The sequence below is a fragment of the Dichomitus squalens genome (assembly GCF_000275845.1).
Source record: "Dichomitus squalens LYAD-421 SS1 unplaced genomic scaffold DICSQscaffold_3, whole genome shotgun sequence".
Taxonomy (NCBI): domain Eukaryota; kingdom Fungi; phylum Basidiomycota; class Agaricomycetes; order Polyporales; family Polyporaceae; genus Dichomitus; species Dichomitus squalens.
Window position 1 is genome coordinate 1,065,933 of NW_006766885.1, and position 12,381 is coordinate 1,078,313.

At 56.3% G+C, this 12,381-nt stretch overlaps 4 protein-coding genes and 1 non-coding gene across 5 annotated transcripts; all 5 read left to right on the forward strand.

Annotated features, from left to right (window-relative positions):
- Positions 1-778: 778 nt before the first annotated feature.
- DICSQDRAFT_166363 (uncharacterized protein) lies at positions 779-3,447 on the forward strand (the record flags this gene model as incomplete). Its single annotated transcript, XM_007361894.1, has 3 exons — positions 779-1,412; positions 1,463-1,547; positions 1,599-3,447. The coding sequence occupies 3 exons, from the start codon at positions 779-781 to the stop codon at positions 3,445-3,447; spliced, it is 2,568 nt and encodes an 855-aa protein (XP_007361956.1).
- Positions 3,448-3,953: 506 nt separating this feature from the next.
- On the forward strand, positions 3,954-5,790 carry DICSQDRAFT_50575 (kinase; the record flags this gene model as incomplete). The annotated part of the gene is made up of 6 exons (XM_007361895.1): positions 3,954-4,123; positions 4,166-4,772; positions 4,988-5,161; positions 5,269-5,415; positions 5,513-5,580; positions 5,640-5,790. The coding sequence occupies 6 exons, from the start codon at positions 3,954-3,956 to the stop codon at positions 5,788-5,790; spliced, it is 1,317 nt and encodes a 438-aa protein (XP_007361957.1).
- Positions 5,791-6,361: 571 nt separating this feature from the next.
- Positions 6,362-6,454, forward strand: DICSQDRAFT_t23. Its single transcript has one exon. It is a non-coding gene; the product is annotated as a tRNA-Leu (tRNA).
- A 92-nt stretch (positions 6,455-6,546) lies between these two features.
- DICSQDRAFT_99034 (uncharacterized protein) lies at positions 6,547-8,680 on the forward strand. Its single transcript, XM_007361896.1, has 6 exons — positions 6,547-6,597; positions 6,659-6,781; positions 6,840-7,546; positions 7,599-7,947; positions 8,006-8,425; positions 8,480-8,680. The coding sequence occupies exons 1-6, from the start codon at positions 6,582-6,584 to the stop codon at positions 8,545-8,547; spliced, it is 1,683 nt and encodes a 560-aa protein (XP_007361958.1). The 5' UTR covers positions 6,547-6,581; the 3' UTR covers positions 8,548-8,680.
- Positions 8,681-9,363: 683 nt separating this feature from the next.
- Positions 9,364-11,503, forward strand: DICSQDRAFT_152545 (uncharacterized protein). The gene is made up of 8 exons (XM_007361897.1): positions 9,364-9,535; positions 9,588-9,630; positions 9,694-9,931; positions 9,988-10,087; positions 10,140-10,296; positions 10,382-10,493; positions 10,564-10,680; positions 10,752-11,503. Exons 1-8 carry the CDS (start codon positions 9,397-9,399, stop codon positions 10,989-10,991), a joined length of 1,146 nt encoding a protein of 381 aa, XP_007361959.1. The 5' UTR covers positions 9,364-9,396; the 3' UTR covers positions 10,992-11,503.
- Positions 11,504-12,381: the final 878 nt, after the last annotated feature.

The following is a 12,381-nucleotide window of genomic DNA, read 5'->3' on the forward strand; positions in this document are numbered from 1 at the left end:
GAGTAACCCACTCACCTGTGTTGACGTGTACAGACAGCGATACCCTACCTGTTAGCGAGGCTCACGGTGAATGAGAGTACCGAGGACAGAAAGGGATGGTGAAAGGAGGAAGAAAGGGCGCAGAGATGGGAGGTCGGCTTTCGCCCACTATATATAGAGCATTGCGAACACCGATGGCGTCATGGACGAAGGAGCTGGGGACGAGATCGTAAGAATGGATATGGTAGGATAACCGTCGGTCGGCACACAGGGAGGCATATATGTAATAGATGTGGATGGAACAGTATATATACATCGGACACCGGTTTAATACTATCGATTGACGTCAAACGGCCCATTGTACATATAGAACGGCCCATTGTATATATAAAACGAGCCAATCGATGTATGAAACGAGCCATTTTAGACGCCGAGCTGTCATCCAAATCGCTCCGAAAAGACGGCATCAGACGGCAATAGCCAGCAATCTTTGGCAATAGGCGGGGTTTTCACTGGGCTTGAGGATTTATATGGTCTGTTCATCGCTCTTTTACTTGCATTGTCATCTGGAACAGCCAAACAGGGCCGAGGAGCTACGTCACATTGTGACGAGACGTGCCTTTGGTGGGGGTAATTCGGGCTCCGCCGACAGACTCGCCTCTTGACAAGAACGTTCATGTTCAACTTGCATCTGGACCAACTCGACCCTTTCGCAGACTCTTCGCTCTGATTCTTTGTTATGCTATCGATCGCTTCTCCTCTCATCAAAGAGTATATTGATCGTGGCGTTCAAACGGACATGCTCTCTCGCAAGACCCCAACCCCTGAGATCCCACCATCTCCACGCGCAGACTCCCCATCTAACTCGCGTTCCGACGAATTGAGTACGGCCCTGTCGGCGTCTCTGCCACCCTCCGGACATTCGAGGACGACCACGCAGGATGAGAGCGCATATAGTCATAGCCAGACCGATGTCTCCTTCGAATCCGCGAGCTCCGCTGCTGATCGCTCTATGACCACCACAACTCGAGCCTACAAAACGGATCTGGTCCCGGCCAACAGACCAACAACTCTTCTCATGAGGCAGCCATCGTTTCGAGTCGTGTCCCTACCTGAGGCGACGCCAAAATTCCGCATGAAGACCGTTTTGGAAAAGAAGACCGCGCGGGTCGTATCCATGCCTGTCCCTCGCCGCGACCCAGCGTCGGACGGTCTCGACGCACAAAGCATCGTCGGCGACCCATTCGGATCTGAGGACGAAGAGCGCACACGCGTCCGCGTACGTTCGCAGGCGACTGACGTTCCGCACACGCCGTCCATCCCATCCTCACCTGACTCTGTGGTAATCATCGCAAATACCAGTAACCAGCTTTCGACTGAATTTCTCAAACCGCGTGTAGACGAGGAGTCCGCGTCTGAGTCAGACAACGAAGGTGCCTATCCGTGGTTCGCTTGCGCATTCCCTTCGCTCATCCTCACGCAGGTTGGATCGCTTGGACTCAATCTCCTCCGCGCCCTATTCCTGCGCTGCACGGCCCACTGTCCCTTCCATATGCACGCTGTCCCTCGTAGGTATCCTCTCTTCTGTCGCGATACAGCCCCTCATGCAGCGTCCGTAGGGGTGCGGAAGGCACGATAATCGAGGAGCCGGATAGTCTACCTCGCGTCATATGGGGTTTGAATGGCGAAGCCACGAGCAACAAATCTCAAGTGAAGTCGGTACATCCTCCACCCGCCTCAATCAAACCTGCCGCAGAGATTACAGGTGAAACGGCACGACCCGCTGTGAAGATTCAACATGCCAGTAAGCCTTCAATTGCTCAAGACATTCAAGCGTCGAGCGCCGCGCCTACCAATCGTGCAAGGCAAGATAATCACAACACGACGACTTCTCATCCGACCCATGCAGAGCTTCCGCGTCCGCCTGAGTTCATACTAAAGCACTCGGAGCCCATCGACCTCGGACGACTGATGGGGCATTCTCTTGAAAGGAACTACGTGGAAGTTGTGCCTGATGGCGCCTTGCCGAGCCCGCGGTGGCAACCTTCATACGCCAGCGATCTTCCAACTCCAGAACTGGTCCATGACATCAGTCCCGAACTTCAGGCCGCGCTTTTCGCCCAAGATCGTTTTAGGAGCCACGGACTAACCACGCCATCTTGGGGTTCCTCTAGTGACATACATGGACTCTCGAATACCTCTCTTCCTGCCTCCTCATCTTCTGGTTCTCTCTTAGAGTCACTCAAATCTTCTCGGTCACCTATTCTGTTGGAAGAGCTCGCGTCTCAGCATTTACCTCACTCTCAGGGGCTGGCTTCTCGCACGTCTGCGCTGGACATCGCTCAGAGCTACCGTCAGCAACAACTTCAAGGTATTCTGCCTACCCCTCCGGAGACTACCTCGCCTATCTGGTCGTCTACGTTCTCTCCCTACCAAAGCGGGATGCTGTCTCCGGAACTACTTGCTGCCGCTGCTTTGTCTCAAATGAATTCGACTTATCTTTCCTCGCAGGCTATACCATCGCGTCTAGAGCATCTGCTGAGAGCTGTTCCTAATGCTCTTGGTACAACCGGTCTAAGTGCTCGTAACGCTGCCCTGGGTCCCTTGTCTCCGGCGGCTCACATCACCGGCATTCATGGCCAGAAGATCCCTCCTCGTCTAGCTGCGGAATATGCTCGTCGTCGCACTCTCCCGGACCCATACCCGACAAATGCCCAGCTTCACGACTATGTCCTCCCATACTCGTCATCGGTACGCGGCAGTAACTATTCGCCTACTATGCCAAAGGCGCCTCCGAATACGCCCTATGGCAGCGCCCCGCCGTATGGGCTCCGACGAGTAGATGCGGCTCCTATGACACAACCGTCGTTCTCGGCTGCGCCTTCCTCTCCGAGCTCCGCGCGGGAATTGCAGAACACTGGGCTACCTCAGCATATCCGGTCGGTCCCTCTCAGCAGGCTGGTTCAACGTCGGCTTTCCACTGTGCCCGAAGAGGACTATGCTTCTAGTGTCGACGCCGGGCGGATGCCGCCTGCGCCGGGGCGCGCTAGCGCACAAGGAACCGCTGGTAAGGGCTCTGGCCTGCATCTGTTCCTTTCGTCAACTGGCCGCGCGAGTGTCAACGCCGCCCCCTCGGACATGTTGGGCGACCATGTCAGAGCGCGTTACGACGTGGGTGACATGGGAGTCTCTGCAGACAAAACGCGCACCATCACTCCCGGAGTGAAGCTGCCGGGCGTCCCAAGGAAGGGACACGGCCCGGTCGTTAGCAGAGAAGCACAGGTCGTCAAAGAAGTTTCTGGTCGCCAGGGCAGCAACAACACAAACATTGACGGTGGGAGACGGGGAGAAGGCGTTCGGGGTAGAGGCCACAGACGCGGCGGGCGGGGTAGAAAGGGCCGAGGCGGGCACGCGAATGGGGTTCATGGCGCGGAGCGCGTGGATGGCGGGCTCGTGGTGAAGTCTTGAAAGGTCAAGGGTAAACTTGGTACGTGAGTCGAGCTGCCTTCGGAGCCGGGAGCTGCGCTGAGGAAAGAACCTAAATTCAACTACAGGTTCCGCAGCCAGCAGCAATGATTGGTGTTCTCCCGGTCTGGAGTGTTTCCGGCTTCGCCTGGTTTGAACGCGTGTAGCGCAATGTTTTATCGATTCGCTAGAATTGGATTCGGGGCAAGAACTGTATAGTACCCGCATGGGATCTGCACCTGGTGAATCGATGCGTTAGCGAGCAATGTGTGAGGGCGTGCAGTCGAGGCCGTCGGTGTCTATACGCATGCGTGTCCGCCGCCTGGGCGGGGCGAGGGGGACAGCGTGCCGGGTGGTCATCTGGTGGGATCTCCGTGGGCGGGCGGCGATATGAGACCCGACGATGTGCCCGAGCCACGTGGGCTGGGCTGCTCAGCTAGACGCCTGGATGTCCTAAAGCCGTTGCGAGCTTCAGTCCGCGACCATCGTCCTCCTCACCGTCCGACACGATGCAGTCGCTTCATCCCAGCCCCGCCAGGCCGATCGGGCCTCGTTCACTCCACCGTCCGGCCTCTCCTCACCCGTTTCCTGAGGTCACCCCTCTCAACATCCGCCCCAAGGCGGTTAGGGAACAGTCCACGGGATCTAGTCTTCTCTCGCCTCCTTCGAATGGCTCACCGTCGCGCTCAACCACACCCACTCTATCTGTTCCCACACCAAGCATCATGCCAGGTTCTTCTCCTCGGCGAAAAATTGCGTTCCCCAAGCTCAACTTTGAAGGCATCAGCCTTGGAGCTGGTCCCGCTTTTCAAGGGATTGGTGGCCCCCAGCCCCATAACTCGCCGCAGCAAGCCTTCCATTCACACCCGACTGGCGACAGCGAGCCCACGATCCGCCCTCCGGACCACACGATCTCGCCTCAGAACCCGCCCCCGCAGGCGTTGTCGATGGACGACCTCCGGCAGACAGTCGAGGAATTTGACCAGTGGTCCGACGATACACTCGAGGAGCTGGCCCGACTGGGCGAGGGCGCGGGCGGCGCGGTGTACAAGGTGCGCGACCGCCGGACGAACGTGGTGATGGCGCGCAAAGCGATCACGACGCTCGAGGCCCCAATGAAACAGCTGCTGCGTGAGATCAGGATCACGTCGAGCACCGAGCACGCCAACATTGTGCACTTCTACGGCGCGTACATCAGCCCGAGCAGCAGCGAGGTCAAGGTGCTGATGGAGTACTGCGAGGGCGGCTCGCTCGAGTCCGTCGGGAAGCGCATGCGCGAGATCGGCGGCAGGGTCGGCGAGAAGGTCGCTGGGCGGCTTGCAGAAGGGGTGCGTAACGCTTTTCTGTCGTCTCTTCTGTGCGTTATGTTTCGTCGCCCCGTTTGGGGTGTGCCAGCTGCGAGGCGTTTGGTCGTCGTGGGGCACGTACTCCCCTGTAACTCTCGCCGTGCTGCGTTGATTCAATGCGCTGCGTCGCGCGTCTTGTGTGGGACGTTTGATCGGATTTGACTGACTGATAGTTCGGGGCCGTGTTCGCATTGCAGATCCTTCAAGGACTCGCGTATCTGCACTCGCGGAAGACCATCCACAGAGATATCAAGCCACCCAACATCCTCTTGACGCGCGAGGGAGTTGTCAAGCTCGCAGACTTCGGTGTTTCCGGCGAGTTGATTAACTCTGTCGCGGGGACGTTCACTGGAACTAGTCTCTACATGGCTGTGAGTGTCCTGCCGCCAGACATGACTACATGAGCTGCCTTTGCTGACACACACGCCTCTGTCTGCTTCTTGCGGTTCTATTCTTGATCGCGTTGTGTCCTGCATAGCCGGAACGCCTGTCCGGCAACGATTACACCATTCGATCAGACGTCTGGTCGACTGGCATTACCCTCCTCGAGCTCGTCACAAACCGGTTCCCGTTCCCTACAGATCTCGCGGCGATCGAGCTCATGATGTACATTATCCAGAACGAGGTGCGTGGTTCTTTCGTGCATATCCCTAGCACTGCCGTTTGCTGAGCTTTATTTGACGTTTCTTCTCCCGCGTTGCTGTTGCGCTTCCCACGTTCAGCCACCTGAGCTTGAAGATGAGGAAGGCATCGTGTACAGCGCCGAGATGAAGGACTTCATCAAGAAGACGTGAGCAGTTGCGTCAACGCAGACCACATCGTACATGCTGATTTTGGTCTATCTTGTAGGCTTACTCGAGACCCTAATGTCCGCCCCTCACCAAAGGAGATGCTGGAACATCCTTGGATCGTCAGCGTCATGCAGCACAAACTTGATATGGCTTATTGGATGCGCAAGGTCTGGGGCTGGCCAAGGGACCGGAAAAAGGGCGATGGGTGAGTCAGGTCGGCACGAGCGGACTATATGCAGTGACGTCCTGACATCTCACCAAGTAGCCACACATCATTGTCGCGTCCCAGTTCTAGCCGGAGCGAGCGTCCCTCATTGGACGCATCGATGGCAAGCTTATCTATTAACGGCTCAGGTTCCGAGGCGTAGTTCGTTCGTTATCATGTCGTATCGTGCATTCTCCCATCTCCTGTCTGCCTTTACCCACCCCAGTCTCGTCGCCTTGGACAATGTGCAAAGTCTTGGAGCGCGTGTTGTGTTCACCTCCGTGTACCACCCGTATCTCTGTCCGCAATTTTGGCTGATTCCGCTCTCCTTTGTTTGCTTCCCCGTTGCCAGTCTAGTGTCTGTCTTACATATGTCTCCGTCTGTTTGGTGCCTGTCGTGTCCGTTCAAGTTCCTCCCACGCTCTGTCTTCTGTCATACATAACGCCTACCAATTGCTAGCTCCTGACCTGCGCAGAACAACCTACTTGTAACGATAGACGCAATATCATTCCGGGGTTCATTCGGTGTGCGGTGATAACTTCAGTTCTGTCTCTGCTGAAGCTGTATTAAGCATGGCAGTGTAGCCAAGTGGTTACGGCGTCACGTTTAGGCATTGTTCCAAAACCGTGATGGGTTTCCCGCGCGAGTTCGAATCTCGTCACTGTCAAAATGTGGTATTTTTGTTTTGGCAACTTGGGGCGACTTGGGCGGCCAGATGCTTACCTCAGTGGCAAGTGTTGTGGCTCCAGCCCCGGCTTAGCCTTGACTGCATACGTCCACAACTGTTCCTCAACATGGCTTCTGCTTCTGGTGCGTCTCCTGCGCTGCATCCAGCTTCATCCATCTTGCTCAAACTTTGTTGTTTCATCAGCCACTGGAAAGTTGTCTCGTGAGGAGTTTCGACGGCAGAAAGACCTCGATGCGGCGCGGAAGGCTGGTACTGCCCCGGCAGCCCTCGATGAGGAAGGGAAAGCCATCAACCCTCACATTCCTCGTAGGTGTACCTTGCTAGTAGTTGGAATGCTCCTGGGAGGCTTACTTGCTGCTCCCAGAATACATTGCTCAAGTGCCATGGTATCTCGACACCGGCAAACCCACTCTGAGCCATCAGCGCATGCCCGACTACGACCGCTCCGCCGACAAGCTCGACAACTGGTACGACCGCGGCGCGAAGGCGGGGCCCGCCGCGAAAAAGTATCGCAAGGGCGCGTGCGAGAACTGCGGTGCGATGACGCACAAGCGGCAGGACTGCCTCGAGCGGCCGCGCAAGAAGGGCGCAAAGTTCACCAACAGGGACATCGCGCCGGACGAGGTCATCCAGGACGTTGCGTCGGGCTACGATGCGAAGCGCGACCGCTGGAACGGGTACGACCCCGCGGAGCACAAACGTGTGTACGACGAGTACGCGGCGGTCGAGGCGGCGAGGCAGAAGCTCAGGGAAGAGGAGATCGACAAGCGGACGACAACGGACCTCGCGGCGGTGCGGAAGGTGGCGAAGGCGGGGAAGGAGAAGGCTGAGGGGAAGGACGACGATTTTGGGAGCAGCGAGGACGAAGACGAGGATCAGGACAAGTATGCGGAGAGCGCGGACGCGGTGGGCCAGAAGCTGGACACGAAGACGCGGATCACAGTGCGGAACCTGCGTATTCGTGAGGATACCGCGAAGTACCTCATCAACCTGGACCCGTCAAGTGCATACTACGACCCCAAGACTCGTTCTATGCGCGAGAATCCGAACAAGGGCGTTCCACCAGAGGAGGTGCGTCTTTCATATGGTATCTCTATCTCTTCCCTTCCTTATGCGAGTATAGTCAAAATTCGCGGGCGAGAACTTCTTGCGCTCTTCCGGCGAGGCTCCCGAGGTGCAGAAGCTTCAGCTGTTCGCATGGAACGCTGCGGCGCGGGGAAACGACGTCCACGTGAACGCACTCCCGACACAGGGCCAGTTACTGCACTTGCAATACGTCAAAAAGAAGGAAGAGCTCAAGGACACTACGAAAGTCAGCATCCTCGCGAAGTACGGCGGAGAGGAGTACCTGCAGAAGGCACCGAAGGAGCTGCTGCAGGGTCAGACGGAGGAGTACGTGGAATACTCTCGGACGGGCCAGGTCATCAAGGGCAAGGAGCGGGCCAAGACAAGGTCAAAGTATCCAGAGGATGGTGTGTGTGCTTCGCCTCGACATTCCGAGGCCGAAGTATTGACAATATCTCCCGTTAGTCTACGTCAACAACCATACTGCCGTGTGGGGTTCGTGGTATGATGTTGCTACGGGCATATGGGGCTACGCATGCTGTCACTCCTCTATACACATGTCGTACTGCACGGGCGAGGCAGGTATTGAGGCGGCGCACGCATCTAGTGCACAGCAGCTCTTGGAGTCCGCGCCGCCCTCATCCTCCATGCCACCACCGCCCGTGCCTTCAAGCAGCGTTGACGAACGCAAGAAGAAGGCCGAGGAGCTATTCTCGAAGAAGCGGCTGGGCGAGGGTGACCTCTCGCTCGACCACGACAAGCTTTCAAAAGCCCTTAGCGAGGAACGGAAACGGAAGGCTAGGGGAGATGACGATGACGACCGCGGAGGGAAGAAGCCAAAGGGAGGTCTGGGCAAGAGCTATGAGGTGTCGGAGGAAGAGCTCGGTAAGTTCATTCTGCTGCTGTCTTCCATCTCCTCTTGCTTATCGCGGTTTGCAGAGGCGTACCGGATGAACCGGCGGATGACTGAGGACCCGATGGCTAACTATGTGGACACGGAGGCCTGAGAGGGACAGTGTACCGATATGTCGCTGCTGTACGTTACTTACTGGTTTGGTTTCATTGTATGATTGAACTGCGATGTCTGCCAAGACTGTTGTCTTCATGTCATCTTCTTCCTCACCGCTATATCATCTCCCCACCCTGACTCCTACGAGTTCCCTTGCGAAGCAAAAGTACCCAGCCGCATCCACGATATCGAGGCTTGGGAAATTGACTGCTTGTATATAATGGTATGCAGATAAGTGCAAGCGCGTCCGCATGAGGATATGGCCTACCTAAAGCCCGAGCCGTGAATATCACGGACGGGCTCTCCATTTCATCTGCCAGGCACCAAGTAACGCGGCTGCGGCGCTCATACGACGCTCGCATTCTTCATCAGTACTCAGCACATACTTGGCATAAATCTGCGCCCTTGGCGGCATTTGATTCCCAAGCTCCTGGAGGCTCACCGACGCAATGCTCGGAGCCCCGGCTAGTGGCATCCACCTTCGATCGGCCCAGAGCCACTACGCCCAGCACAGGCGACAAAGGAGGCGCGTCCCATCCTCTTTGCTCGAGATAGCACGTACACATTCCTTGCCAAGTACGGAGGAGCAATGATACGACCGCCTCACATCAACGTAACCGTCATGTCGGCCTCGCTCCCGAGTCAGATATGCTGACGTGCGAGGACTGCACCGGATAACCCCTCATCGTGCTCCCGTGATGGTTCGATCAGTCCGGCCGAACGCAGATCTTCCCTGATCTTCCACGCGAACGTTTGGTTGTTTAGGGCCTCAAAACATGAACGACGGGCTCGAGCCTCTCCTTTGCGCCTGCCACGTTCCCCCTTGGAAGCCCCTCCATGAACGAGTATGCTACTGGTTCCCGTGGCCGCCCTGGAGCTACGGCCAGCTGCAAACCTCAATGAGCTTGCACTGAACACGACCGAATATTACGCCGCCGACTTTCCTTACGCGGTTCTGGATGTTGCTCTGTCTAGCGTTCTCTTTGGTACGTCGCGGCGCGCATTGTCCGGGTCAATATAGTCTGAATTTGTGGACAGGGGTGTTGACGTCGCTAGTCTTTGTCGCGCTGATCTTCCTGACGTACGTGCCCTTGCTACCTACTTTGTCGTGGACTACGAAGACCTGATTTTGGCCTTCATTTAGCCAGAGAGGACTAGCACATACGGCTGTGAGGATCCTCCTCCCTAGCACGCTGCTGCTATATGGGTCGACGGCACTCTATATGGCTGGGCTGGCGAGCTACGTTGTCAGCGTCAACCGTCTGGTCACCAAGGCCCAGCGCAATCTCTTCTCCGACTCTTTCAGCGACGCAGACATCAGCGCGTTCCGGGACGACATACTCAAGCAATCATGGATGATGACAGCAGCTCTCGGCATGAATGTATGGCGACCTTGCCGTAGTGTGGCCTTGAAATTAGTAACTAACCTAATGCCTAGATCCTGATCGGCGATAGCATTGTCTGGTGGCGTGCCTGCGTGCTGTGGAAAAACAGGGTCGTGTACTGCGTTGGTCCGCTCCTGATCATGCTCGTATTCGGTGCGTAGCGCATAGTATTTTATGGTGATGTCTCGAGCTCATTCGTTTCTAGCTTTTGGAGTCAAGGCGCTATCCGGTGTAGAGACCTGCACGAGTCCCTGCCGACAGCCGGAAATGCTTTTGCCGAACGGTGCTTTCACCGACGTGTGCGCCATCCTATCGCTCGCCGTCAACGCTATCGCAACGATCCTGATTGGGCATAAGGCATGGTGGGTGCGAATGTTCCTACTCGACCCGCCGCGTGTCCAGCGCGTCGTGTCGCGCATCTCAATGGCTGACGTCGTGCTTGGGCAGGGTATACCGACGCGTTCTGCGAGGACAACTTGGCCGCGGTCGCAGCAAGATGCGCGCGATGAAGGCGCTCGCGCTCCTCGTGGAATCGGGTATGATATACTGTATTCTTTTGGTACGTGCCACATCTCGAAGGCTCGAGCACGAGCTCTCCGCTGACCGACCGCACGCGCGCGTCCCCACAGATCATTGTCGTCATATACGAAGCGAGCTCGGCGTTTTTCGTCTCGCCCGACGTGCATCAGAACGGCTTCCTCGACACAGTCGCGTACTATACGTACGCGTGTTTCATCCCTGTCATAGTGAGCGTCCGGTCATGGCACTTTGCGCCCCGCTGGCTGACTATGGCTGACATGTGCCGCCGTGCGCCCAGGCCATCTATCCAGTGCTCATCATCGTCATTGTCGCGCTCAACTGGTCGCCCATTGAACACAGCATGACACAAGTCAACATGACCGGTCATGGAGCTCCCGGCTCTCCTCATGACGCTCGCGATCACGAGGGTTTCACGATGAGCACTGTGGTCATGACAGATACCCTACACTCTCAATATACCCAGGACGATGTGATCGAGGATCCTCGACAGAAGGATATAGAAGCGGCTAGGTCGTAGCCTCAGTCTGCGGGCCGTTCGAGGCAGAATGAGTTGAGATGACGGGCTGCGACCGCTGGGTCCGCTATCACAGCTGCGCAAGGAGCTCGATCTGTGCGTGGACACCATATGGCTGGCTGCGATGCGCCGCTTGGCCCTCTGGTCCTGGAACGTGTAATCACCCACGTAATCTCTCGACCAGCGGCACCATCGTACGAGTACGATCAGTGATCTTTCCTTCCGCCGAGTTCAACGGTCATTTCACCGCTACGTATGTCTGCACTGCTCCATGTACTCTATATGACCGTTCGCGGCCGCGAACGCTGATGACTAGTAGATGTTGTTTGTTCACTAGCTGCTTACGGGGCTGCTGCATTGCCGCGCACTTGACTGGTATTGACATCCCATTGTTCAGCTGCATGCTTTGGTAGCAACCTCAATCAGAACAGACCCAGACCCTCAACATGATGGCACCCTTCCCGCGCGCTGTTTTGTCTACCTAAGACTCAGTAGAGCTCTAAAATTCTAAGATCCTGCGACCTCGAGTTACTCAAGACTTTATTCCCGTGGAGGCATCCCTTCCTGATCCGCAGAACTCAGAGGTGACGCTGAGACCAAGATAGGGAGAAAGGCAGGAGCGTTACGTCGTTTAGCGTAAGCCGATGGCTAACCGTCGCAGCAGTGCAGCGGATGCCAACTGCCACGCAGGTTCCGCAACACCGCATATATGCGGCGAAACTCGGGGGAAAGATGTAATCTCGCATCGCGAGAGTATTGGGAGCCTCTGTTGTCAAGATGGACAGGTCGGCGGGGGTGTTTAACGTTTCATGTCTGCAACCTAGCGCTCTAGTGATCGAGAATTAGAGTTTATGCCTTCTGGACCGCACGCTGCGGTCCTCGCGGAGACAAGCCTAGTATCGTGGCAAGAGAGAGGAACTTGTAGTAGAGTACCGCATCCCTGATCCTGAGTGGTTATGAATTTGGGTGGAGTAAGTATTCAGGTATATCTCATACATGTGTCAGTGCTATTTACTACATCATGCGAGACATGATGCATGAAGGGCAGCATTAGTTGCACTGTCCAAGTGACTGCGTCGTGGACAGAGGGCGGGAAAGGGGATGTAAAGGGGTCGACAGGAATGTTGAGGTCGGTCAGGCTGTACTGAACGGGCGACCAATTGAGCGTGACGATGTTTATGATCAGGACCGGATAAATGGCCTCCCGAGGGCGAGGCCATGTCAGCCGGAAAGTGTGCGGAGCGAGTTAAACACAAGCCACTCACCATGACTGGGATGAAGCAGGCGTAAGTGTAATATGCAATCGCGCTGAAAAAGCCATTTTGATGCACGGAGGAGGAGGGGGTAAGCGCCGGGGTCACTTCGTATATGAGGACGACAAGCTGTAGCATAC

Coding starts and splice junctions, on each gene's coding strand:
- DICSQDRAFT_99034 (XM_007361896.1), top strand. Junction 6,782..6,839: donor CATCAACCCTCACATTCCTC/GTAGGTGTACCT, acceptor TGCTGCTCCCAG/AATACATTGCTCAAGTGCCA. Junction 7,948..8,005: donor GTCAAAGTATCCAGAGGATG/GTGTGTGTGCTT, acceptor ATCTCCCGTTAG/TCTACGTCAACAACCATACT.
- DICSQDRAFT_152545 (XM_007361897.1), top strand. CDS start 9,397: ATGCTACTGGTTCCCGTGGCCGCCCTGGAGCTACGGCCAGCTGCAAAC. Junction 10,088..10,139: donor CCTGATCATGCTCGTATTCG/GTGCGTAGCGCA, acceptor ATTCGTTTCTAG/CTTTTGGAGTCAAGGCGCTA. Junction 10,297..10,381: donor CTGATTGGGCATAAGGCATG/GTGGGTGCGAAT, acceptor GTGCTTGGGCAG/GGTATACCGACGCGTTCTGC.